At 42.8% G+C, this 25705-nt stretch overlaps 2 protein-coding genes across 4 annotated transcripts in view; one reads left to right on the top strand and one right to left on the bottom strand.

Moving 5' to 3' along the window:
* ano10a (anoctamin 10a) overlaps window positions 1-3340 on the top strand; it is a 35943-nt gene extending 32603 nt beyond the window's left edge. For both annotated transcript variants that reach the window (XM_056379898.1, XM_056379899.1), the window contains one exon: window positions 2139-3340. In XM_056379898.1, the coding sequence (XP_056235873.1) occupies window positions 2139-2205 (67 nt within the window). In that variant the 3' untranslated portion in view covers window positions 2206-3340. The remainder of the gene's footprint in view (window positions 1-2138) is intronic.
* A 1263-nt stretch (window positions 3341-4603) lies between these two features.
* Window positions 4604-25705, bottom strand: part of snrka (SNF related kinase a) — a 60251-nt gene continuing 39149 nt past the window's right edge. Inside the window, exons 4-8 of one of the 2 annotated variants that reach the window (XM_056379897.1) lie at window positions 18178-18390; window positions 10884-11018; window positions 9192-9390; window positions 8936-9054; window positions 4604-8464 (exon numbers count right to left, since the gene is read on the bottom strand). In XM_056379897.1, coding sequence (XP_056235872.1) covers window positions 7279-8464; window positions 8936-9054; window positions 9192-9390; window positions 10884-11018; window positions 18178-18390 — 1852 coding nt within the window. In that variant the 3' untranslated portion in view covers window positions 4604-7278. The remainder of the gene's footprint in view (window positions 8465-8935; window positions 9055-9191; window positions 9391-10883; window positions 11019-18177; window positions 18391-25705) is intronic. The other variant, XM_056379896.1, reaches the window with a different exon arrangement.

Raw genomic sequence — 25705 nt, 5'->3', positions numbered from 1 at the left:
AACCCTGAAGACTCAGCTCTGAAGCCTCAGGACGAAGAGCCCCCCCCCAGAGCAGAGGGGAATTATTCAGTGAAAAATGAACAACATCAGCAGCACTGAGTGAGGGGGTGTCAGAGTTTGGCTGGTGTAACTCCAGCTCTTCAGATACCCATGATCCTCGCTGATATACGTGCTGTCAGCAGAGCGGTACAAACAGTACCTGCCTGCTGTTCCTGTTTGTCTCTGCAGGATCCAGACAGCCGGCCCTCGGCCCCTGCAGGGTCCGTCTGCAGGGGCCGTCTGCAGAACACTGTCCAGGCCTCTGCTCAGCTGCCGTCCCGCTCTGCTCATGTTAGTTTTAAAAGTGCGCAGCCCTCACCGCTCAGGACTCCGGTCATTCTGGGACACAGAGACAAAAACTCTGTCTCTTGGTGGTGACCTCTGGATCAGGTGACACCAGCCAGTGAAGTGTGTGCGTGTCCTGCAGGGTCTTCGGGGACAGACGGTGCTCGGGCTTTAAGAAGTGCAAACAAACCTCATTATTAATGATGCGTGTTATAGATTTTTCATCCTGCCGTCACTTGTCAATTCAAATATCTCTACTGTTGTTCTTCCCAGCAGAGAGTCTGGGCTTCGTGTTTCCAGATGACAGTGGAGCGAGATGTTGTTGAGGTTTTTTCTCCGCTGGATATATTCATTTTTCACACAACTCAATCTCAGCGGTGGAAGATCTCAAACCTTTAATTAATAATCAAACAAAAAAAGTTGATGCACAGCTCCATGGTTTCGGTCAAAGTGGCTCCTGCTTCCACAGCACCGGTCGTCACTGTGATCATGGTAAAGGCCTTGGTGGACTTCAGGCAAACTGATCTCTGCACGCGTCTGTCGTCTCGACAGAACGAAGCTCTCTCTCTGAGACTGTTTCTGTCTGAAGGCAAACACCGTGTCTGCTGCACTTCACTTCATCACGTCGTTCCAGAAAGTTCCAGAAAGTTGACTGAGACAAACATTATTCTTTAAAGCTCACTGGTGGAGGGCGGAAGGTCGCGGTGTACGTGGTTTCTGTCAGGACAGCGTCTCAGCATCGTTTTCACCTGTTGGTCCACACTCACACTGTTAGTGTGCTCTGGTTACTGAATTGTCAAAACTAAATCCACTTTCATGTGAGAGTATCACAGAGGAGTTATCTGAGTTTGTTATTCTCTGTGACGTTGCTCATCGTCCACTACAGGTGGCTTGTCTATGGCTCAATATTTCAGCTGTGTGCTTGTTGCGACGGCGCTACACTGACGTCCTTATATTGTTCTGCTCAGAGTCTTTGCTGATGGGACGAGAAACACAAGCTGTATTATTTTTCCAGAGTAAATTGGAGGTAGAAAGTTGGTGTGTAAACTGTGATGGATGTTAATACAGTCAATTATCTGTTGGCCTTTTATTCCAGATAAATCCGAGTTTGGTTAAAACTAAGACTGGTTGTGTTTTTGCTCAGTTGGACTCCAGATCTCAACAGTTAACTTGTATTTTATTATTATTAAGGATGATGCCCAAAGATGACAAACGTCTCTAAATGTAATAAACCTGAAACATCTTTTAAAGCGCCATATTTTCCTCTTCTTCTGTGTTTTATTTGAAATTTCATAAGAAGATATATTTGTGGTCTGAAGAACCAAACACCATCTCAGTGTAGTTTTACATCTCCTCTGTCAAGCTTCTCTCTGGAGCTCTACTAACAACAGGTCGGTGAGCTGAGAGCGATGACTGCTTAGTTGTGACATCACAAAGTTCCAGAAGTCCTGACGGCTGGTTTTAAGGCTCAGTTTCTGAATACAGGCTGTGTGCATTTCTCTGTGGACTGAGGCTTTGATACTTTCACAGTATTAATATAGAACCTAGACCTGATTTATAATCAAACTACACATGGACAGAGACCTTTAGACTGGATGGAGCTGTAATGTAAGTAGTAGAAGGACTCACACAGACTCTCTCACTGGGTACGCACACATGATCACATGCAGCTGGATGGTGCTTTCTTCCTCTTATTCAAATAGAATGCAGAGCTCATAAAGAAGTATGGATGCCAACACACACACACACACACACTCTACCTTTCTGTAGTGAAATACATTAATATGACTGTTGCTGTTTGTCGTGTGTTTCAGAAAATGCTTGAAGCCTCGGAGCTGGGGAAGATGCAGTGAGGAGGAGAGGAGAGTCTACAGATACTGACGGAGCTGCAGCAGCTTCAACATCACACTGTTGTTTACACATCCACACGTTTGTATTATGACATGAACAACTTTATTTTTTGAGTTTATGCGGTTGATTTTCATGCACATGTTTATCTGCAGCGTCTTCACAGCATCACTGAAACTTGTCATTAAACAGAGTGTACCTCTGTACCAGGTGTATTATAAATGAGACGTACTGTAATGGGGTTATACTTTGGTTTGGTGTAAACGTGGGATAAATGGGTAAAATGGGTAAAAGTCACATGTCCAAATCATGGATGAATGCTGTATTATGACAAAATATTCTATTGAAAATATCGATTTTTATATCCAGGATGGGTGGATGTAGTTTTCAGTTGTTTGTTCTGTTTCAGTCACGGTGGGTCGGGTTCAGTCAGGACTGTGGTTTGGGATTATTTAACTGTCAAAATTTGCCTACCGTCCAAAAACGATTATGAAGGTGTTATAACCTCACACACTTCACCAATAACATGCTGGCTTACACCACAGATAAACTGAGCTTCAGTACCGCAGCTGCTTGCAACTGAAGACGTCTTACTCCCAGTTCTGTGCTCCGAGTACTGAAGCAAAGAGAGGCCAAAAAGATTTAATCTGCAACCCAACGCATAAATTAACCACAACTAATATGGCATATTAGCAGTCAAATATTTTACTTTGAGAAATGTTGTTTTGTCACAGAGGTGACGGTCTGTCAGTCATGTGATCTTAAATTTCTAAGACCTAGCAACAATTCAAACCACATAAATTCAGCGGGATGATTTTCAAAGTAAAATGTTTAATGCCGTGAATTTCAATTTCAATATTATTTATTTATTATTATTTTATGGCCTTTCTTTGTTACCATATCCAAGAGCTTGTGATGAGATGATGTTGATTTTGTATTTTCTCAGCATGTGATGTGACCAGGGTATTACCTTATAACTACGATAATTACTTTGTTTCTTCCAGTGTTGATGAAAATGACTTGAAGCTTTAAACCTTAAATTCTTATAAACACCCTGGTGCCTTGAAATGCGACGCCGATCTCAGTGTTTTATATCCTGACATTATTACTGACGGTTCTGTGCTGCTCTTTGGCTTCAGTAAACCTATAAACAACAAGATGAAACGTGCCTGTTTGTTCTGTTACTGGGTTTTACTGCTGCAGGCCCCAAACATGCTTCACACAGTCTGACCAGTGTCATGTAGTGGAGGTGAAGAGGCCTGTTCACACAAACCTCTCAGAATAAACCAGGAGTGTGTTGTCTGCCCTGGAAGCTCCTGCGTTACTTGAGTGTCGAGGCAGAGCGCTGAGTGTGTGGAGAGAAAACCTCCTCAGTGTCACGTAGTGTGTGTGTGTGTGTGTGAATCATCACGGAATCTCTATTCAAGGGCTCTGCATCCAGTTTGTGTAGCAAGAGCAGAGAGGCGGCTCAGAGCATTTTTGGCAGAAACCTGGCGAGAAGAAAAAAAGACAGACAAAAAAGAAATGGGTGGTGCAAAAAAAATAAGAATTAAAAAAAAAAAAGAAAAGAAAAAATGCTGGCACAGGATGAAGCTGAATGCACCAAACTGACGTAGTGGAAAGATCTGTGGCCACTGATGAGGCGGGATCCAGCGGCAGGGACAGCATTAGTGATGCATCGATTATTATACACTAAAATTACGTATATATATACATTATAAACAACAGTTTGCAACATGTTAAGACACAAAACCATCATTAAATCACATTCAGATTAAAACAGACAGCATTGTAACTATCTGAGCCCTCTATTGACTGACTGTACACATTTTGGTAGTCATAAGTATTTTGTGAGTCCAGCTCTGACTTGCCGTCAGCAAGACATCCTGAAGTGGCTTGAATGTCTTGAGCATAATTTGATTCTCTTTACCACAAAAACATTATTAGTGTTAAAATTACTGCCAAAAAAAATAGGGCCTCTCCATCACAAGTCCCGGGCTGAATTACAGTCCCAGTACATCCCTGGCTGTGAGCTAGCACATTAGCAAACATTTGAATCAGAAGCTAGCATGCTAGTTTGCTCTGGACCACACTCATGTTCATGTTCATGTAATAAGAGTATAAAGATAAAACACAACTGACGTACATCGCCTTTATGTCTGCGAAAAAGTGAAGAAAATCTAAATTTGACAGCCTGAAATTTGGTCACCGTCTGTCCTGTCCCAGAGGTCAAATCTGAAATGCCTTCAGGGTTTATAGACACACTGGAGAGAGTTTCATGCTTTAGTCATAAAATGCACAATAACATTTACAAGCTGGTGGAGGCTAACAGAGAGAGGACATCAGAGGGACATGAACTGGGCTCCTGCATGAGAAGTTCAGCGGTACAGCAGGAAGAGGTGTTACGAAGAAAGACCCAGCAGACGACACGTATGAGACAGTATTCCACATTTTATTTTTGGATATTACCATAGCTATATGTAACATCTGACAACAGGTATCAACTACAGAATAATACACTGAATATTCCTGTCAGTTCCAGCTCCTCTCTCTTTTTTTTTTTCTTTTCTTTTTCTTCTTCTTCTGTTGCTTTTTGGTCCGGTACGTTTCTGCAGCTGATTCTGTTTCCTCTCAGAGTCACTGAATGTCAAACACTGAAACACATGCACGTCGTTCACCTGGATACAGCTGAGTAAGACAACAGTCAAAGACCTGACGCTATGAAGAAAATCGTGTCGTTTTTCTCACACGGCTTTATTTTTAGCTGAGACACCCATACAGTATTACTAATTATCATAAGGCTAGATTACAGGACAGCTATGCACCAAGAGGTTCACTCTGCTGTTCTAGATTAAGAGAGAGAGAGAGAGAGAGAGCACCATATTTACAACTTTATGTACATTTGGTTTTCAAAAAGAAAACAGACAAAGAACCAAAGACAAAAAAAATATTTCAAACAGCTTTTTCCTTTTTTTCTCTTTTCAGTTTAATGTAGCAGTTTTAAGGCTGCACACGTTTGGGTTTAAAAAATGAAACGAATGACAAAATGTTTCTGTACAGATAGCTGCAACACACTGTTTAGCTTATTGCCAATGCCCTTAAAGAATCTCCTCTTTCTTCTCTCTCATTTGTTCATCTCTTGGTCTGCTCCTTTAAAGCTGTGAGTCGTGAGCTTTCTCTCCTGCACAGGTGATTTACAGAGAGTTCAAGTATTCAGACCCTTCACCTCTTCACATGTTGTTACGTTGTAGCTTTATTTTCAAAAAAACTGAAACATCACGTTGACATAAGTGTTCAGACACTTTTCTTGAGTGTGGACTGAAGGATTTTAGCGCAAGGCTGCAACATAACAACATGTGACCAATGACGGGGTCTGAATACTTCCTGGACACACACTTTAACCAATGAGATGTCACATTAGCCCCTGTCAACATGTTAAAACAGCAGATCGCTCAAAGAAACAAAAATGTACACGTTTTAAAAATAAACTTTACTTTTCAACAAACTGTATATACACACAATCGACACACGAGTCGACACACTGCACACACACACATGTGCAGCGAGCTTTGGGTGACACGTCAGTGCAGGTGGGACCAACAGGAGCCAGCAGAGGTCGAATCACAGCAGACTACGTGTGTTTTTGTCAGACGCAACAAATATCGTGTATCAGCAACAACAACACGTCATGAGTAAAAAAATAATACCTCAGATTTAAATAAGTGGACAGCAGTAACGTTATAAACATGGTTATCAATGTAATCAGCTGTTTGCTGCCACAGGAGTGCACACGTGATGAACCATCAGTTTCTCCTCTTTCTCTCCAATTTAAAAGCTGAACTGAGACACTGTCCCGGTTTAAAGGGCTGTGTTTGTTGGAGGTGACGTTACAGCTGGTTTTTAAAAACTAGATCTAACCGGGTCAGAGGTCACTCACATTAAAACCTGTCCTCTTCCCTGAAGTGGTCAAAGTTCTGATCTCACTGCCAGCTCACACTCAGAGGTCAAAGGTCAGAGGTGAAGGAAGGAAGTGTTAGTCTGTTACCATGGAGATCTACTGTATGTTTCTGCAGACACGCAGCAGAACATCAGGGTCAATGTTGAGGATGAAGCTACTAATGAATCAATATTACAAGAATTTTAAAAGGAGAAAAGTCTGGATTACAAAACTAAAAAAAGACCATTTAATTTAGAATAATGTTAAAACTTATAATAAAGTCGTAGTTTTACAAAAAAGTCTCAAGATATTTCAAGAAAAAAGTTTTAATCTTAACAGTGATTTTATTAAAGCTGCAGTATGAAACTTTCTTCCAATAGTTTTTAGCTGAAATATGCTACAACATGACTTAATGTGGAGCCTCACTCTTCTAACCAATCAGAGGAGGACAGAGTCAGGAAGCGGGAGCTCACAGCTGTCAATTAATACATGAACACACCTTTGGTCCCCTGCCCCTCTCACACTAAGGCTTCAGGTTAGTGTTCGCAGTAACAGCAGCTAGGAGCTGATCATGAGAGGAAATGATCAAGTCAGAACTTTATCTCTAAATAACGGTATTTTCAAAATATTTTTGACTTTTATTCTACAATTATAACTTCATCTTGAAATACTACAAATATTTTTGTAAAAACTTATGACTAAATAGTTAAAACTTATGCAAAAATACAACTGTTCTTGTTATATTATTTGTTTTTTGGGGTAAAACTACAACTTCATTCTCATTTTGACTCTTGTTTCTTTCACCTCTGTGTTTCCATCAAATCAAACCTTCAGTCATTTTTGTTCTAAAACCAGTAAATAAGAAAATATTAGTTCCTCTCATCCGAAGCAGCTGGAGATGTAAAAGAAGGATAAAAAGAAAGATATAAAAGATAAAAGCAACATGAACTCAGAGGAAACACAGTGAGGAGGCTGGAGCTCAGAGACGACAGCAGAAGGCAGGTATGTTGACGGACAGGTGAGGTCAGCTATCTGCTACAGCAACACAGGACAGAACGTGAAAGGTGGAGTAGTGTGTTGAGTAAATGATGTGAAGTAGGTGCAGAGGTCAGAGGAGGGGCAGCGTCATGTGATGGGGGTGGGGCTGGAGGTGGGGGGGTGCGTGTGCCTCAGATCACCTGGCAGCAGCTGGCGGGGGCGGAGGTACAGAGCAGACCGTCCCTGGAGCCTCCACCGCGCTGGATGTTCACAGAGATGGTCTTCTCACAGAGAGGTAGTTGGAGCATGCCGTTTTTCAAAGTGCTCAGGTTGCTGTGAGCGTTCCTGTCGCCCGGCCCCGACCGCAGGCCGGGGGGGTTGTGCGGCGCCGTTTTGCGGTGGTGGTGCTGGGCGGAGTGGGTGCGAGGCAGGGCGGCGGTGGTGGGCAGGGTGATGGTGTCTAGGCTCGCCGAGGAGCTGATGCACATCCTCCAGGCGGACTTCTCCTGGATTTTCACACTCCCGCCTGAGAGACTGCGAGGGTCTATGATTAACTTCCCCTCACCACCTCCTCCGTCCACACCCCCTCGGCCCCCCCGCCCCCCGCGGTGGTGCTGCAGCTGCGAGCTGAGGCACAGGCTCATGAGCTTCAGACTCTCCACCAGCTCGGTGCTGCGGCTCGCCGAGCGGGCGGAGCGCGACAGAGTGCTGAGGGTGGGGTTAGTGGTGCTACTGTTGTTACAACAACTTGAGGGGCTGTCCTGTCCTTTGTTACCCCCTCCTCCTCCCCCATTCCCTCCTCCACCGCCGCCGCCACCCCCTCCACCTCCATTCCCACCCCCTCCAGGAGGACTCCGGTCTGGACCGGAGGAACCTCCGCCCTCTCCGGGAGGCTTCCCCTGCCCTGAGCTGCTGCCTCCCCCGTTGCCTCCCGAGCTGCCGGGGGGGCCCTCGCTGCTGTCCCGTCTGTTCCAGCCGTAACCGAAGCCCGAGTCTTTGTCCAGACGTCTCCGGTGGCTCTCTGAGTCGTCGTCGCTCGTCTCAGAGCTGGAGCACGACGACCCCCTCCCCTGGCTCTTACGCCGGTGGTAGCGCTTCTGCGTGGACCCCGGGGACGAGGAGGAGCTGGCCCCCGTGTTCAGGCTGGTGGCGTTTCCGGCCATGTTCATCTTGAGGCGGCTGAGTTTGGGCGGCAGACCCTCGTCCATGTCGAAGTCGTCGTCCGACTCCCCCTCCTCAAAGATCTGGTTCAGCACCGGTGCGCTCTTCCTGGATGTGAGGCGATTGGTGACGGAGGGGGGCTTACGCCGCAAGATCACCTGGGTCGGGAGGGGAGATGGGTCCTGCTCTTCCTCCTCCTCTTCATCCTCCTCCACCCTGAGAAACAATCAGATGTTAGATTTTTATTGTAACAGGACAGAATCATAAAGCAAAACAAAGTTTTAAAGCCACTGTGTCGACCCGAAAGCAGCTGCTGTGGGTCCAGACCTGGTATCTACAGCTGAAATGATTAGTTGATTAATCAATTAGTGGATCAAGTATTTTGATTAAGTATTTAGTTAAGTATTTCTTCAGCAGGTTTCCGCTTCCAAATATGAAGATGTGATCAATATATTTCTAAATCTTCAACACGTAATATTAACTTTTAATTTTTTTATTTTCTATAGACTCAACAATTAATTGTTTAATACAGAAAATAACTGACATGAATCAATAATGAAAATAATCAATAGTTGCATCCATAGATCTGCCTGTTTCATTCACTGAAAATGGATTTCAAAAATACTTAAACAGAAAAACCAACAAACAAACAAAAGACACAAAATAAGTAAAAAAACAGATCCAGACCGATCAGACCTGAACAGGCAGGTTCGCTGCTTGGCTGATCCTGAGGTGGAGGGACTGGGGGCCCTGATGGTCCCAGAACCAGAGCCAAGAGCGGGGCCCGAGGCGGCAGCACAGGCTCCCTAAAGAAATATTTTCAAAAGAACAAAATAAATTCCAACAGGTTGTTGAGGTGTCCAGTAACTATGGCAGCAGAAAGTCAAACAGAGTCAAAGTGTTGTGGTGTTAGAGGTGAAGCTCCAGGTGAGGACGCGTGTACCTGAGCCGGCAGACCCAGAGAGTCCGTCACCGTCTCCTCCCGCCGGCCCAGCTCCATCAGGCCCTTGGAGCGGTGTCCGTTCAGCAGGTTCTCGGCGCTGCGAGCCGGGGACTGGGGGCCTCCAGCATGGGAGATGGAGGACGCCGCCAAGCTGTCCTCGATGTCCTGGTGCATGTCCACTCTGGTGGGCCAGGACTGCCTGTGGAGACCAGAAACATAACAGATAGAGGGGGGAGGGGGGCCTTTTACTTCACTGCTTTAAACACAAGATTTAGCTTCATCAGTAACTGGTTATCAGCTGGTATATATGAAGAGACCAGTTTAGAACACGTGTGATGGCCTTCGCAGCATGTCTCAGCACAGAAGACGCACTACCAGGTGAACCACCAGGTGAACCACCAGAGACAGACTATAGCTCTTATTTAGTCCCTCACACAGAGCACAGCCTCCGTCTGTGTCTCCATCTATGTGTGTGTGTGTATTTGTGTGTGTGTATTTGCGTGCGAGAGTCACATGCACATGAGTTCATGATTGAACAAAAACCCGAACTCATTTAGTTGCTTTAGTGCCACAGGATGGTGTTTAACCAAGCAGCTGTAGCCAGCTTTGAACATCACATGGAACACGTGGAGTGATGGCTTCTCAGAAAACATATTGCAGCTCAGGACTCAGGCCGACAGGAGGCTGCGTCACCCGAAGGTCCCACAGCAGCACCATCAACAAGGCACCGGCTCCAACAAGCTTCAGAAACATCAGCCTAAATGTACATTGCCGAAACCAATGCAGGGTCGCAAACACCAACTTGATCATTCTGGGGTGTCGTGACTCGGAAAGGTTGAGGGCCACTGTTATAGAGCACAGAATAACATCCAGTCCCCTCCACTTACTGGTAAGATGAATGCTACTCTGTGCTGTTTACTAACTGATAATCAATGATGTAGTATGATAGAGTTTTTGTGATCCAGCTGGTTCTGCTGTGAATGATGCTGGTATGTGGTAACACTGACGGGTGCCTGGTTGATGGGGGCAGGTTTTGTCAGACACATAGCTGATCTGAATCTCTGTGTAGAGCAGAGCAGGAATGTGGAGGGAACTGAGCCAGTGTTTCACACCACAGCTGCCTCACTCCTTTCTTCCTTATTTGTTCCTCTCCTCCGTCGCTCTTCCTTTTATAACTGTACATCACCGTCCTCCTCCTTTAAAGAGGAACAATGTTGGCAAGGAAGCAAAGGAGAACCACTTAGACAGATAAAGGATGAACTGGGATATATGATCTTCACTCAGCTCACCGGGGGAAGTGGAAGAATGTAAAACATCAGTCAGTTAGAATAATGATGGAAAATCTAAAACACTGTGCAGAATCTGCTCAGAGTTCAGACTCTGTCCCCGGAGCCCAGCAGGTGGAGGCTGCAGGTGGAGGCTCAGTCCACACACAAATGGAAAAGAAACCTTTGGAGAACTGACCCAGTCTGAAGTAACTGTGGCTGGAGTGAGGCAGTGGAGCGACACAGGTCCATTTACCCTCTATACTCAGCTCATACTATGACTCAGTCATTATGATGATGAGTTGTGATAGGTCTTACTCACACTCTTAACTTGTTCATAAAAAAAACAGCAGGGGAGGGGTCGCTCCTCTGGATCAAATAGAAGCTGCGGCATCTTGTTATTGCTCCGACAGTTTTTCTTCTTTACCTGAACTGGGCCTTGATGTTGCTGGGGCTGGACGAGCGGGTCTGGACCTCCTTCTCCTGCTTCTCCCTCAGGATCCTCTCTGCCAGCAGGTAGTAGGTGGCTGTGATGTGGTTGTACTTGTTGGTCTCCAGGGCTCTGAAACAACACGGACACATTACAAACATAATTATATAGAAAACAAGACATAAGAGAAGAGGATGAACAGTAACAGATGGGCAGTGGCAATCCTGGACTATGGGGGGCCCCAGACAAAGAAGCCCACTGAAGAAGCCCGCACCACCACATCACATGCAGGTTATCCATAGACGATAGCACGGGACCCACTTAAGGGGATTTTGAGGCAGCAGCAGTGCACTATAATTGTCTTTGCAAAATTTACCCCTTTTACGCTTGGCGGGCCCAAACATTTGCCTGGGTTGCCTCTGCAGATAAGTGTCTAAATTAGACATAATCCAAAATAAATTAAACAATTCCACGATTTATGTGAAGGTGTGTGGTTGAATTTGCTCATTTGTTCCTCTCAAAAGGAAACTAACAGTTATTTTCTCTACGAATTGTTTTGTTTATAAAATGAAATAGAAAACAGACAAATGTTAGATTTTCCCACATCATTAGGGGATGTCTTAAAATGTCTGGTTTTGTCCAAAACCAATAGATTTTCAGTCTTCTGTCATATTCAGAAACACTGTGAACTCACCAACCAACAAATCTGTGATTTTCAAACATTTACTAGAGTATCAAAATGGTTTCAGATCAATTTTCTGTTGATCAACTAATCAATAAACAAATTGAAAGGAAGTGAAGTTTTCAGGACAACAGCTCAGGACTGTGTAAGAATGGATTCATCCTGAGGGAAAAACTGATCTATGTATGAAATCATGTGAAGCCTCAACTTGTACCTTATGTTATCTTATCTCTGAGAGATGAGAGATAGAAGAAGAGAGAAAACTCTGCAGCAACACAAACAACAAAACAACAGTGAAGCTGAAAAGCCAGACTGTGGTTGAGCTTCCTCCACAGACAATAACACAACACTGTGTCAGTGTGTCGTCAGGTGCAGGTCTGTCTCTCAGGTCCATCAGATGAACTGAACAGACCTGCGGACGAGACAGGAGACATAAACATCCAAGGCAAGAAAACACCTCTGTGATGACTGATGTGGTTTTGAGGCATCCTGTCCTAGAACATGATACCAGTGAGAACCTGCTGACCTCTGTGACTCAGACCTGATGTGTGAAGTCTGTTCTGAGGGAAGAACATTGTGCAGCTGGTAGGATCACAGCTGAGGCTGCACATTAATGAAACTAATGCAGCCAACAACTGTAAACACAGAGAGTGACAGCATTCGTCCTCTGTATATTTGCTTGTACTCAGTGCCTGAGCCTCACAGGTAACCTCCACACTGTTACAGACACACCTCAGAGCCTCAGGGTCAGAGCTGCAGAGATATTTATCAGTCATAATATGTGGTATTCTCATCCAATCACTGAGTATAATTCTCTTTATTTGTACATGTGGTGACCAGTTAAAGTAATAAGATACTTTTTTCAATGTAGTAAGTTCAGTGTAAGGGATTACAACAACGACATTAGTTACTCAGCTGTTTCTTTGACATTTGGGGGTTTGATGGAGGTTAATGTCAATTTGATCTCTGTGCTCGATGGGCAGACTGGTCTGGGATGTGGCTGAGGGGTGGGGCAGGTGGTACGTCTTCTACCAGAAGAGGAGAGAGGCAACTCCAGCTAATACCTAGTCGTCTTACTGTTCTTGGCCACAGTTACATTAACATTCAGGGGTCACCTCTCTGTTAGAGGTGGAGGGTGTGTAGCCACACTGCTGAGGGCAGGACTTCTGGAGAGCTGTAAGCAGTCACAAGTAACACAAGTAATCTTAAGGGTTGCTGAGTAATTATTAAAGTAATGCAATTCATTTTTTTACTTCAATGAGTAGTTAATTACAGTTTTGAAGTAACTTGCCTGACTTTGGTGGTGACAGTTGAACAGAGCAGAGTCTCTCTCTCTCTCAGGTGTTTGGTAAATCGTAAACCTCTGTGTTATGATATGTTGATGAGACTCTGTTGTTTCAGAGAGTTAAACATTACTAATCTTACACTACACTTTTGTTAAATTGAACTATATAATAAAAGTGAAAATGGAGATGGAGTGCATGATGCACATTTTTAAACAGTGCTTTTTATTTACCTGAATTGTGAGAAAAGATGGTGTTGTGGTTGAATCAGGCTCATGTCATACATTCTCATTTTCTCCCATTTCTCATTTAAATCATATTTTAATAGGAAACATCTTTGTGTTGTTGTGATCTGCATCTGTTTAATTTGCTATTGTTTACCTCAAGTCATTGCGATATTTTCTTTCTTGTGCACATTGAAATGCACATGAATAAAATGGTTTAAGGAAACGCACTTAACATTTTTTTTTCTTTACGTGTTTGTGCCTGTTATTATTTGAGGCTTCCATTTATGAAATCCTGCTCTTACTTGAAAACTAATAGTATTAACAGCATCAGGCTGTTACATGATACAGTGTAACTTATCAGACCATACCACCACTTTTTTTTTTTTTAATCATTACATAATGTTCATACAGCATATGAAATGAACTGAATTTTATTTATAAATACAAAAAAAGCTGTGTTACTTGTTAAAATCAGAAATAGAAGACAACAAATGTATGGATGCTTCACTGTGTGTCAGGCTGAGACATAAAGAATTTAATATCTGGACTTACTGAGAATAAACTCACATTAAATCCTCAGGAAACTGAACCGTGATTAGAAAATAGAAAAGCAGAAACTGCAGCTGAACTTCCTTCAGAAATGTGTCTTAATACATGAGGTACAGCTTCATTTCATCACATGGGGCAGAACTGACTGACTGACAGGCCTAAAGTATGAGAACCAATCAAACCCCTGCTCTGTAGCTGAGTGAGTGAGAACCATCAGACCTGGAGACACAGCTCTCTGTAGCACACAGTCTGTGAACGCTGAGCAAGGTCTCTGCTGTATTACACTTGAGCGTAAAGTGAGCCACTGTACCAGACAGGAGAGCACAGAGTGTAGTGTAGGGGCGGGTCTGAATTAGCGTTCACTCTCATTTACTTGTCTCATTGTAGACACAGTTATTTCTAGTGTTTTCCCGCTGGTCTAAGTCGCCAGCTCTAATCAGCTATATTGAATGAGATGTCATCAGCTCAGGAGATTAAAAGGCACTGAGACAAACTGAGTAAAATATAATCCGTGAAAATATTGACACGACTGTAACTGTACTGACGAGTGCATTGCAAATATATTGACCTATATTGCTTAGGCAGAATGAGTATGACACTGTATATCTAACAGCTCATGAGCTTTGTGGCTAACTAATTTACAACAGATAAACTGTGAGCATGTGTTTCATAGTGGCCGTGAGGGTTATACTGAGCAGGGAGCTGCTGTTCATTTTACTGACTCTTTCAAAAACTAAAATAAAATCAAGTTTTTCAGTGAGCAACAGACCATATCACCTAACCACTGTGAGACCTCAGAGGATTACTACAGCAAAAACAGACATGGCCCACGTGACTGCAGTCAGACGTTTTTAAGTTACATGCAAGGAGAAATAAGGGGGTGTGGTTTATTATCATTAAGTAGCGTGAAAATGATCACCTCACCATGAAGACACAGATGACATATATTTATATTATATATAATATTATATTTTTCTGCTCTCCGGGAGAGGCTGGGCTGCAGGTACACAGCGCACACGCACACACACGGTGCAAACAGCGCGGCAGAGGCTGCGCCGGACACTATGAAAGAGTATTAGGGCCATTGATGAGAAAAAATATGAGAGGAGGAAGATTTTTTTTTCCATCATGCACTTCTTGAAAAATGTTGAAACGTCGGAAAAAAAGTAAAGATAACTGAAGCTCACAGGAGTTGACGACATCACAGTTCAAATCACTTCACTCTAAGTCTTGTTTAACCAATGTTATTTTGTGATTATTATGTTTTATTGCGCACAGTGAGATCAGTCACAAACATGTGAAGGATTACTTCATGTGTAAGGGTTGTCTGATCATTAGTAGACAGAGCTTTTTCATATCTTTTGTCCTTGTAGCTGATAAATACTCAATGCTAAATCTGGACTTATTGACTATGCCAGTGTCATTTAGATTTTCTGGATCTAATCGACTATTCGATAAGATTGTCGATAGAAACATAGTCATTAGTGGCAGCCCTAATTGAAACTCTTCATTTTGACCTCAACTACACACCTGTAAAGTTTCATGACTGTATCTTTCTGTGACACTTTTATACTGACAAATCGGTCCACAACATACTGGCTGTGCTCTGGTGTGCACTTCATGGGTGTGTGTATTGGTTCTGTAGAGGAAGACCAAGGTGAGCTATGAAACAAAGTGTCACACTGAAATCAGCAGCTGTTCTCTTTCTGATTCTTCTAATGTTCCCCTGCAGCTCCTCTCCCCTCCCTCAGCATGGAGCAGCACAGGAATTCTCCTGCAGCTGCAGGGAGGAGAGTCAGTGTCTTTCACTTTAACCGCAGCCGTCTATTAGTGTCAGTGTGTGTGATGTGGCTCCTCACACACGAGGACAGTGAAGTGAGACAGAAACAGGTTGACCCACATTCTATGGAGGCACAAAATGGAGCAGTGTGACTGCTGTCAGTGTAATTACATGATGCTGTCTGCAGCTGTGAGTCCAGTTCTCACTGATTAATGATTGTGGCTCAACATTATTCACAGCTGATTTACTAATATATATATAATCTCCTGTTTGTATTCACCAAACAATAAATGTGCTCTGACCCGACATCATAGGAGAATTCATACGATTTCTTTTAGATGTTCAACAACTACAGAGACATGAAGCAGCTTCATGGTCGGTCTACCTGCTGTGATCGGTGACAGAGATGGAACGCATGTAAAAGTTATTGCACCATCACAAGAGGAGGAGGTAATTGTAAACAGGAAAACAAAATCACACCATCAACACAGGTTGTATTGATGCTGCCTGTACAGTTGTAAACATTGTTGTTCAGTGTTCAGGATCTACACACGAAGGCTCATATTCCAGCTGGATGTCACCTGGTGGGACAGAGGAAATGTTCTCACACCTCAACCCACAGCTGGGACCACAGCTACATTACAACAGGTACAGCTACAACAGACTGTGGCTAATAGGCTGCCAGTTAGCTTTAGTTAGGTTGTCTAGGACAGGTTAGTTTTATTTTTTTCTTTCCCACTGAGAGAATTGAATGTAAGTTTTTATAGTAAAATGAAATTCTCCTGGGTCGACACAAACCTGATCATACAGATGCATTTTGGAGAATGCACTGCTTTACTAAACAGCACCTGATCTGTTATTATTTAATGTGTATTAGTTTTTTTCTCAGTGTTTTTTATTATTACTGCGGGATGTTGAACATGTGTTTTCAGCGGCACAGATGGTCTTTCATCAACCAATCACTGTGGTTCCTGCAAGCGAGCTCATCCATGAAAACTGACATCAGCCATAGCAACAGAGTCGCACTCTTAGCTGAGGACTTTTCACTTCTCCTTAGTGAAAGTTGGTCTCAGCAGCTTTGTGAATAGGGCTTAGGAGAAAACTTTTAGTTGGAAACGTTTGGCGTCACTTAGGAATACTCTTAGTAGTAAGATAAAATGCTTTGTGAATACGGGCCCAGAACCAGATGAAGGCTTCATGAAGACCAGCACAGTCTCCAGACTTGAACCCCATGGAGCTAGTTTGGGATGAACTGGACACTTTCTTAACCACATTTCTTTCCATTGTAGAGAGAATGACAGAGAGAGATCAGCTGCAGGAGTCAAACATTCAGATTCAATGATTTGCTGTTTTTAAAATATCCAGTTGTTTATTTGTTCTATGGTTTAATGTCAGAAACACTAACACACTGAATGATAGAGAGAGAGAGAGAGAGAGAGAGAGAGAGAGAGAGAGAGAGAGAGAGAGAGAGAGAGAGAGAGAGAGAGAGAGAGAGAGAGAGAGAGAGAGAGAGAGAGAGAGAGAGAGAGAGAGAGAGAGAGAGAGAGAGAGAGGATGACCTGCAGCAAAGGGGCACAGGTTGTACTTCTGTGGTTAGGACTAATCCTTCACGGTACATGCTCTACCAGGTGAGCCACCCGGGTGCTGCAGCAGTTTTAAACTTTTGCCTGGTAGTTTAAACTGATGATAACTGTTAAAAATATCGACATTGATTAATTCTAAATTTAATTGCCCTTTAGATAACTTAATAAACTACATGTAAGCCGTTGGTAAAAAGGTCAAACAAAAAAGAGTTTTAATCTCATCACGTTTACATTTTATAAATGACGGGGTCGTAACAGTCAAACAGGCTGTGGATTTCACTCCTGCCCAGATTCAGAGGACACAACCAGAAACTCCTCTACAGCTCTTAGTATCATTGTGTTGGTAACTTCTTACTTCATATGATCTCTTGGTTAATATGTCCATAAACTGGACCAATGGAAACACCTCTGCATTTGTTCATTAGCACCACATTTTCTCATGCTAGAGCCCAGTCCCATATCCCTAGATTTACTCTGTGATGTGAACTGAATATTTCTACTCAATACTTTGTGATTGTTGAGGCAAAGCTGTAAGATCACATCCAATAACCCACTGTGCAGTGTTTTAACATTCACACTCATGGACTTCCTGAATGTGGTGTAACCTGACAAACTGAATGTTCTCAGTTTGAAACTGGTGTTTTTGTGGTTATTTTGGATGCTGGATGTTTTTATATAGAATTATATGGACATACTGCAGTTTGGGAATGTTGACTGTGACATTTTACACAGACTGAATAATCATGCGTTCTACTAATGTATTCATCAATAGACTAAATCCTATGTGGCAGGAAAACATGTTACACATCATTTCCAGTAACAAGAATATTAAAGTTTTAAATGTGGGCGAGTGTGGTATTTGTAGAATATCCTAGCCACATGCTAACAACCTATAGATACTAAAGGACAAATGATTAGGTAAAAACTGACTGATTATTAGTAACTACTCTGACCCAGCCCTGCTGCATTTACCATTAACCCTGCTTTAAAAGAGAACGTCTTACATCATAAGGATTTAAAAATGTGAGAATGCCACACTGTGTTCAAAAGCAAGTATAGTATACAGTAAGTATAAAATCAAGCCTATATGGGAGCAGTGTTAGAGAGCAATGCCAATGCATGTTTCCAGCTTTAGTGCAGCACAGTGTCTGTACAGTAGAGAGGAAGTGAGGCCTGCAGCTACTTACTCGACTATGGCTTCTCGGTCAGCAATATCTCCCAGCACCATGCGCTGGATGATGCTGTTGTGTTCCTCTTCGGACAGGTTCTTGTGGGAGACCAGGGGAGTGTTGTATTTGGTGGCTGGGGATGGGTCAACCCCCTGCAGCCAGGTGTGTGTCTCGATTTCATCCAGGGATGCTCGCTGCTTGGGGTCCCTTTGAAGCATCCGGTCTATAAGACTGGAGAGGAGAGGGGAGGGAGAGAAAGGGAGGGAGAGAGAGGGCACATACTTTAACTTAATCTGAGTTTTAACTTCACAGAATTCATGTAAAAATATCAGCTTTATTGATGTGTGATGGAGGGATGTGGTCTCCATCTGACCAGCTGGCCATTTGGTTCTGGTTGTTGCTGATTTATTTTGGCAGCCTGAGTAATGAGACTTGAGCATTCGTCCTGCTTTAGAGTGGGAACAGGAGTCACTTCAGAAGAAACGGGTGCTTGAAGACCCAGCAGCACCTGTTGCTGGGTTACCCATGCTGGTAAAGTGCTGGTGCTGGTTGCCCAGGTGCTAGAAAGACTCCATCTGCTCCACCGCCTGCAGCTCCAGCACTGAGGTGCGAGACCCATCAGGACCAAACTGTCACAAGTAATGAATGACCGATCAGTCTGACTGTGATAGACGTGTTTGTGTGTGTGTGTGTGTGTGTGTGTGTGTGTGTGTGTGAGACAGAGAGAAGGGGGGAGGATCAGTATGTGACTGCAACAAATAAATCAATGTGCGGGAGTCTAGTTTCCGCTGGTTTCAGTCTAGTGTCAGCTGATTCCAGCCTAGTGTCAGCTGATTTCATACTAGTGTCAGCTGGTTTCAGTCTAGTGTCAGCTGGTTTCATACTAGTCTCAGCTGGTTTCAGTCTAGTATCAGCTGGTTTCAGTCTACTGTCAGTCTAGTTTCAGTCTACTGTCACTCTAGTTTCAGTGTAGTGTCAGTTGGTTTCAGTCTAGTGTCAGCTGGTTTCAGTCGAGTGTCAGCTGGTTTCAGTCTAGTGTCAGCTGGTTTCATACTAGTGTCAGCTGGTTTCAGTCTAGTGTCAGCGGGTTTCAGTCGAGTGTCAGCTGGTTTCAGTCTAGTGTCAGCTGGTTTCAGTCTAGTGTCAGCTGGTTTCAGTTTACTGTCAGTCTAGTTTCCGTGTAGTGTCAGTTGGTTTCAGTGTAGTGTCAGCTGGTTTCAATCTAGTGTCAGCTGGTTACAGCTGTTTATCTGTTCTCGTCTCTCCTCCTCTCTGTGGTCACATACACAGCATTTTAATTCAGTTGAATTAACATTAAAGCTTCTCATTTACATGTAATTCTGTTTGAACTAGTTTGAAACAGTGACTGAAACATGGCCGATTAAGACTACATGTTAACCAGCAGTCACTTCAAAGCTGCTGCTAAAATCCTGATTTTATAATCACAACGTCCTCTGACAACATCACCACAAACATCAGTTAAAGGCAGAGAGTGTATTTACTGTACAATGATCACTCACAGAGAAAGTTTGGGGAGTAGTCAGTCAGTCTGTCAGTCACACACATTCATGTTTATACAAGAAATAAAACCAACAGGCCTTTAATGACAGCTAGTAGTGACATTATTTTAGACTAATAATATATACAGCATATAACATATACAGTGCATACATATATTTGGGGGTCACATAACAATCCAGTCTAGACAGACCATCTGTAGACAGCGGTGACATGTTCAGACTGAAGTCCACTCTACCCCCTTTCTGACTGTTAATGCACAAACTATGTGTAAATGCTGCTGTGGAAATTGTGACTTTACTCTGAAGGATTCAGGCCATCAGATTTGTTACTGCTGCAGCTAGAACACATTCACAAAGAGGATTTGTCAGCCAAATCTAAACCACTAGGACTTCAATATCTGGTTTCTGTGTGGGGAGATTTGTACAGAAATTTTGATTTCACTACATCTGTTATTCAGGGAATCTTAGTCTCCCACTGTAACATTACAGAGGTCATGTAGAACTGATCACCTTTAGTCATCAGCAACCTAAAGAAACTCAGCCCTTAAATCTTTCTGCTCTTTACTCTTCTGCCGATGTTTTCTATGTCTTTTTCTTTAATGTGTGTGCGCAATGGGAGATGCTGAGAGACAAAATACATCTTCCATATCCCTTCATGTTAGTGCCTGACTGAAGTTTTAATATATTTAACTGGTTTTTAAAATTAGTCCTTCCCCACTGAGGTTAAGATAAGTCTAGCATTAGATCTAACCTAGTGACGGTGGATTTAAATGTACTCTTCTGCAGCTGTGCCCAGTTACATCATCTGTCTGAATACTTTGCTTGAAATGAACAGCTCCAGTGTCCCAAACCTTTAAAGCTGACAGTTGTTTGCAGGAGGCTCTGTAAATATTCCATCAGCCTCTCTGTGTGGACGCATTCAGTTCGAGGTGTAGCCAATATTTCAGACGTCTGCTGAAGCACAGCTGCTTGTTCAGGTGTAGTTTAACCTGTTGTGTTGGTGTCACACGGTGTGTGGAGCAGTAACAGATGGAAGCTCTGAATATGTGGGGTATAATGTAAAGTGACAGCCTGAGCTCAGGATGTGAAAGTACAGCTGGTCAGGTGGCAGCTTAAATTCCACACAAATGACACTGTTGAGAGCTGAGATTGCAGTTTAATAGGATTAAGTGGGATATGGATTCTAGTGATTCTACTGAAACTAACACAGGAAAAAAAGCATCACGCATCCAGACGTCAGCCATCTTTGTCAGTTGTATAATGAGGCTGAAAGCTGAGATTGTACATTCTGCAGATGAAAGATCGACAAAGAGGAAAAAGAAACGGTGTGTGTCAAGAAAACGGTGAAAATACAAATACTTAACTATTCTGACAAACCGTTTCCAGTGATGCAAAGAACCCACAGTCCTGCAGTCCGACTCAGACCACACATGAGGTTACGAAACAAACACTAAAAGCTAAATAAGCACCTTTACTGGTATAAGGCTTATCATGACATCTGCGCGCACAAGCACACACACACGCACGCACACACATACACACACACACACACACACACACACACTGAAGCTGAGAAAACTGTGCAACCACCATCTAATTTTGGCTCCACTGAATAAATCTTTTTCCAATTCTATCAAATCCCCAAGTGGGTTTGTGGTGGAGTGTGAGCAGACTATGGGATGGAGGCTACAGGCTAACAGGCTGGGCCGAGAGTGCTCTGCTATCTGTCAGTCACACGGGGGATTAGTCAGAGCTCGCCAGGCTCCCTGAGGACTCAAACCGGCTCCAGCAGAAGCAGCAGCAGGGAGAGTCTGACTATCTGCACACAAATGCTGTACTGCTAAAAAATTATATTTAACATACATTTGATTTCTATATATTATAAAGTTAACATGTATTAAAAAATATATAACGCACAAGACAAGTCCTTGTGCATTTCAAAACGGGAGAAGAAGTGTGTTTTTTACTGACTCGGGGAAATAATATTACAAAATTGCATGTGTGAAAGCTGTTGATCAATACTATGAATTAAATTTTATTTCACTTCCTACTCTATAATCCTCAACAATACTTAAACAGTGTCAGTATTTTGACTAAAGAAGAGGCCTCACTGTGTTGCATGGAGAGCATCCTCTTTCTTTCTTCACAAACAGTCTTTTATCACTTTGCTAGTATCAAAAACAATTCTCCTGAGAAACGAACAATGAAATTTAATTTGTCATTTCTTTTAACAATGAATATGGTCAGTGCACTTTATTCTTAAACAAATGTGTGACTGTATATTTGATCTGTGTTTACACTGCTCAGAGGTAAAAACTGTCATATGTGATTTGTTGTCCAAATGCAGCTCTACGACGCGCTGATGTTTTTCAGTTTTGGATGACTTGTAGTTTATGACAAACGGCTTCATCAGGCTCCAGATACAGGGAGCTGACAGTCAGTGTTTGTATTGTTTCATGTGAATATTGATAATAGTATAAAAAGGTGAAAAAATACCACCTTAAGGCTTTTTACATATCAGAGTATCACAACACATGAAAAAATGATCAACTGTCCAATCAAAAATATGTTGTCACTTCAATAAAGTTTCGAACCACAAAATGACACAATGAGTCCCACTTCTGAGGCTACGTCCATACTACCATCACTATCCTCCATATCAGAAACAATCTCCATCCACCCTAACACACCTGAAAACACATATCACATGACAATTTACCAACACTGGGCATGTGTGTGTTGCTGGACAGGAACCAGTCTCAAGTTGGTTAGTTGCACAAAATACTACAAACGAGGAACAGCAAAGACAGATGTAGCATTAAAATGCTGAATTCAACTGAACAACAGCTGCTAGCAAAGACAACAAGGACGGTAACACTTCTAATTCATTATCCATGTTCTATTTACCACTGGTAATCAACGCTGACAGGACCCAATCAAGAGGAGAGGCGAGTGTCTGTGTCACTGTTTCCAAAGGTCTCAGTTTCTGTCCATCCAGACTACAACACAACCCCAGAGTTTTTCTGAAAGTTAACTTAAGAAAGTTAAGTTTGGAGTAATGTTCATTTCAGTTCAATTTTATTTCAGTCCTTATTAATATTTATACATAGTCAATACACATAGAAAAACACACCAATATTGGCTGAAAAGGTGTAGGCTGAGGCTATAGCTTATTACACCTCCCCTCGCTACATAACGTTACATGAATCGGCGAGCCTCTCACTACAGGCCAGCGTATAGTCACCCAAAACAGGAACGAAGAGAAGCAGAAACAGAATGAACTTTTCACCACTAAGATTGACACTGACCTATGTACAAACAAAACACTCAACAAGAGGCGAGACTAGGGGTTCCAGCGTGTCACATGTACAAAGACCAACAGAGAAAATGAGAAAAAAAGTAAATAAAAAAAACATTTCACTGCTACATTTAGGATGGCTGATCTCAGTTTTGTATTTATTTATCACCCTATTTTTAAATATTTTTGTGAACTACACATTCTTATTTCATAAATCACAACTCATCCACATGTTTTCCCATTTGACAGATATGCAGTTTCTTTAATATTGGTCCTTACCCTTGTTTTTTTAAATGTACTTATTCCCCTCAGTTCATACAGACTCTCTTTGATCTCAAACAGCCTCTGAATCCAGTTTGGGAGTAAGTGATTTTGTGCTTTATCTGTGCAGTTTTAAAGTCGACCAGATCATGAAATTTTAAAGCATATGAATGAATATGCTTTAAAAGCCAGGCGTCAACGCAGCAAAAGAGATGTGGTTTATGTAGTAGTGTGTATGTAGCCTGAGAGGAGCCACACTGATATCAGCCATGCTATGAAGCTGATTTGTCAGTGGACAGAGGAGACCAGACCCACTGACCCACTGTCAGAGGATGGGTCAGAGGGTCTGCATGTTTGCTGAGGTTTTTTATATAGATATATAAAATCATAAAAACCAACAGCTGTTTGACTTTTTAAACCATTAATAGTCAAACACCCTTCATTACCAGCTACTGGCTCCAGCACCTGTGGCCCTTACTGGACTGTAGGCATTTATTAATTAGAGCATGTGCTTATTAGTATCTGAGTGTAGTTTATATGAGACCAAAACAGTCAGGAGATCTGATGTTCTGCTGTCATGTAGCTGTTCTGTTATAATTGGCTGAACCGTTCTTATTGCAGACACATAACACACTGAGTCTTCAAAGCAACAGAAAACCAACCACTGTTACACAACAAGCAGCAAAGGAAGCTTGAACTCTCAGCGTATGTGCTGCTATAACCACAACTCGCCTCCCCTACAAATGGATGCCTTGTCTCATCCCTCTCTCTCCCCTGGGACCTATAGAGCCGGAGCTTGAATAGAAGCTGAAGCCACATGAGGCTGTCTGCTCGTATTCTCTCCACTATAGGTTGCACAAACTCACACTGGTGTATAAAAGCTAGTCCACACATTCTCAGAGGAAGGTGCATGTGTGTGAGATCCCATCAACCCACGAGCTGGAGAACATGTCAGTGTGTGAAAGGAACCGAGAGAGAAGAATTAGCATCAGAATAGTCCTGATGTTCTCAGTCAAACAATGGCATCAACAGGAAATGAACTGACGCTCCTGCTGATGTGTGTGAAGTAATTAGACAAAAGGAGGTTGAGGGTGTGTGGGTGGGTGTGTGTGTGTGTGTGTGTGTGTGTGTGCAGCCCATGCGGTTTGTACAGTAAGGACAGGAAACAGAGGAACACAGTGTTCTGCATGGTTGTGATTGGCCCAAACACAGTCGACACCAACACAATTACCATGTCACGCTGAGAGAAGAACAGGATCTACACTGGGTTTGTTTGTCTGTATGTTGATGGGGGTTACAGTGGCTGTGGGGGGGGGGGGGGGGGGGGGCCTGAGGGGGTATAAAACAAAAATATTGTTTCAAGTAATCGTTGATTTTAATTTCTACAATGACAAAAAACAAACAAAACTCAGAAGGGGGGAGCAGGGCTGAGAAAAGGAGCTGGTGAATAATTAATTAAATGAGACGTGAAAATGCATTTCGATGAGTCAACAGGGAATAGAGAGCAGAGAGGCTCACACACACACACACACACACACACACACACACACACACACAGGAATGAAAACACAGAGAAGAATATGGAAGACTGTGGATCCAGTGACATGGCACACAGAGCAGACTACAACACTGTGGACTGTGGTACAGACTCAGCAAACCGTGACCTTAACTAGACCAAAGTCTAAATCTGAGTCCAGAAAGAACCAGAACAACCGGTCAAAAACAGTCAAAGGTACACTAGAGTCCAGAACCCTGTCCCCCCACCTCTCCCTCTCCCCTCACCTCGGACTCCTTTTTTCTTCTGTATAATATAAACAAAGGTCAAATACAAAGCACTCAGCTGATTAGCACAACAGCTCACCTCAGCCAGTGTTCAGCTGCTTGCCTAACTTTGGTTACACTCAGTGTAGATGGTGCCTCCAGTTCCATCTGCCAACCTTTAAACACCCACAGCTCTAAATACTGTGAAATGTCACCATCATTTAATGGTAGGTGTGAAAATGTCATACAGGTGTCAACAGATTAATGACTTGGCAACTGTATACTGGCTTAATCAGTGAGACTGTATGTTCCAGACTGTGTCTTGAAGTAAAAACTGTAAATAAGAGAAAAGAGACAGGAGTGACTTTGTGAGGTACAATCAGACTCAGACACTGCAGTCTACTTTGCTTTGCTCTACAACAGTTTCAAGTCCCCCCAGAATAGTCAGGTTGGTGTTACTGACAGTAAAGCAGTTATCTGTACATCCACAGGTAGACTACAAACAGGAACTGATAATACTGAATACAACATACTTTTAATGATGCCACATTGCTAACATGTAAACAAACAGGCAAAAAAAAGTTGTAGCCCACAGTGTAACTCACTGACAAATATACTTCCTGTTTACATCAGACGCTGTAGTTTCAAAACTGAGAGCAAGATCATCCCCCAAACTGAAGTGAGACAAATAATATAAAGGATGTGA

This window comes from Seriola aureovittata, chromosome 7, assembly GCF_021018895.1.
Source record: "Seriola aureovittata isolate HTS-2021-v1 ecotype China chromosome 7, ASM2101889v1, whole genome shotgun sequence".
Taxonomy (NCBI): Eukaryota; Metazoa; Chordata; class Actinopteri; order Carangiformes; family Carangidae; genus Seriola; species Seriola aureovittata.
This window is presented reverse-complemented; position numbering and strand designations above follow the sequence as displayed.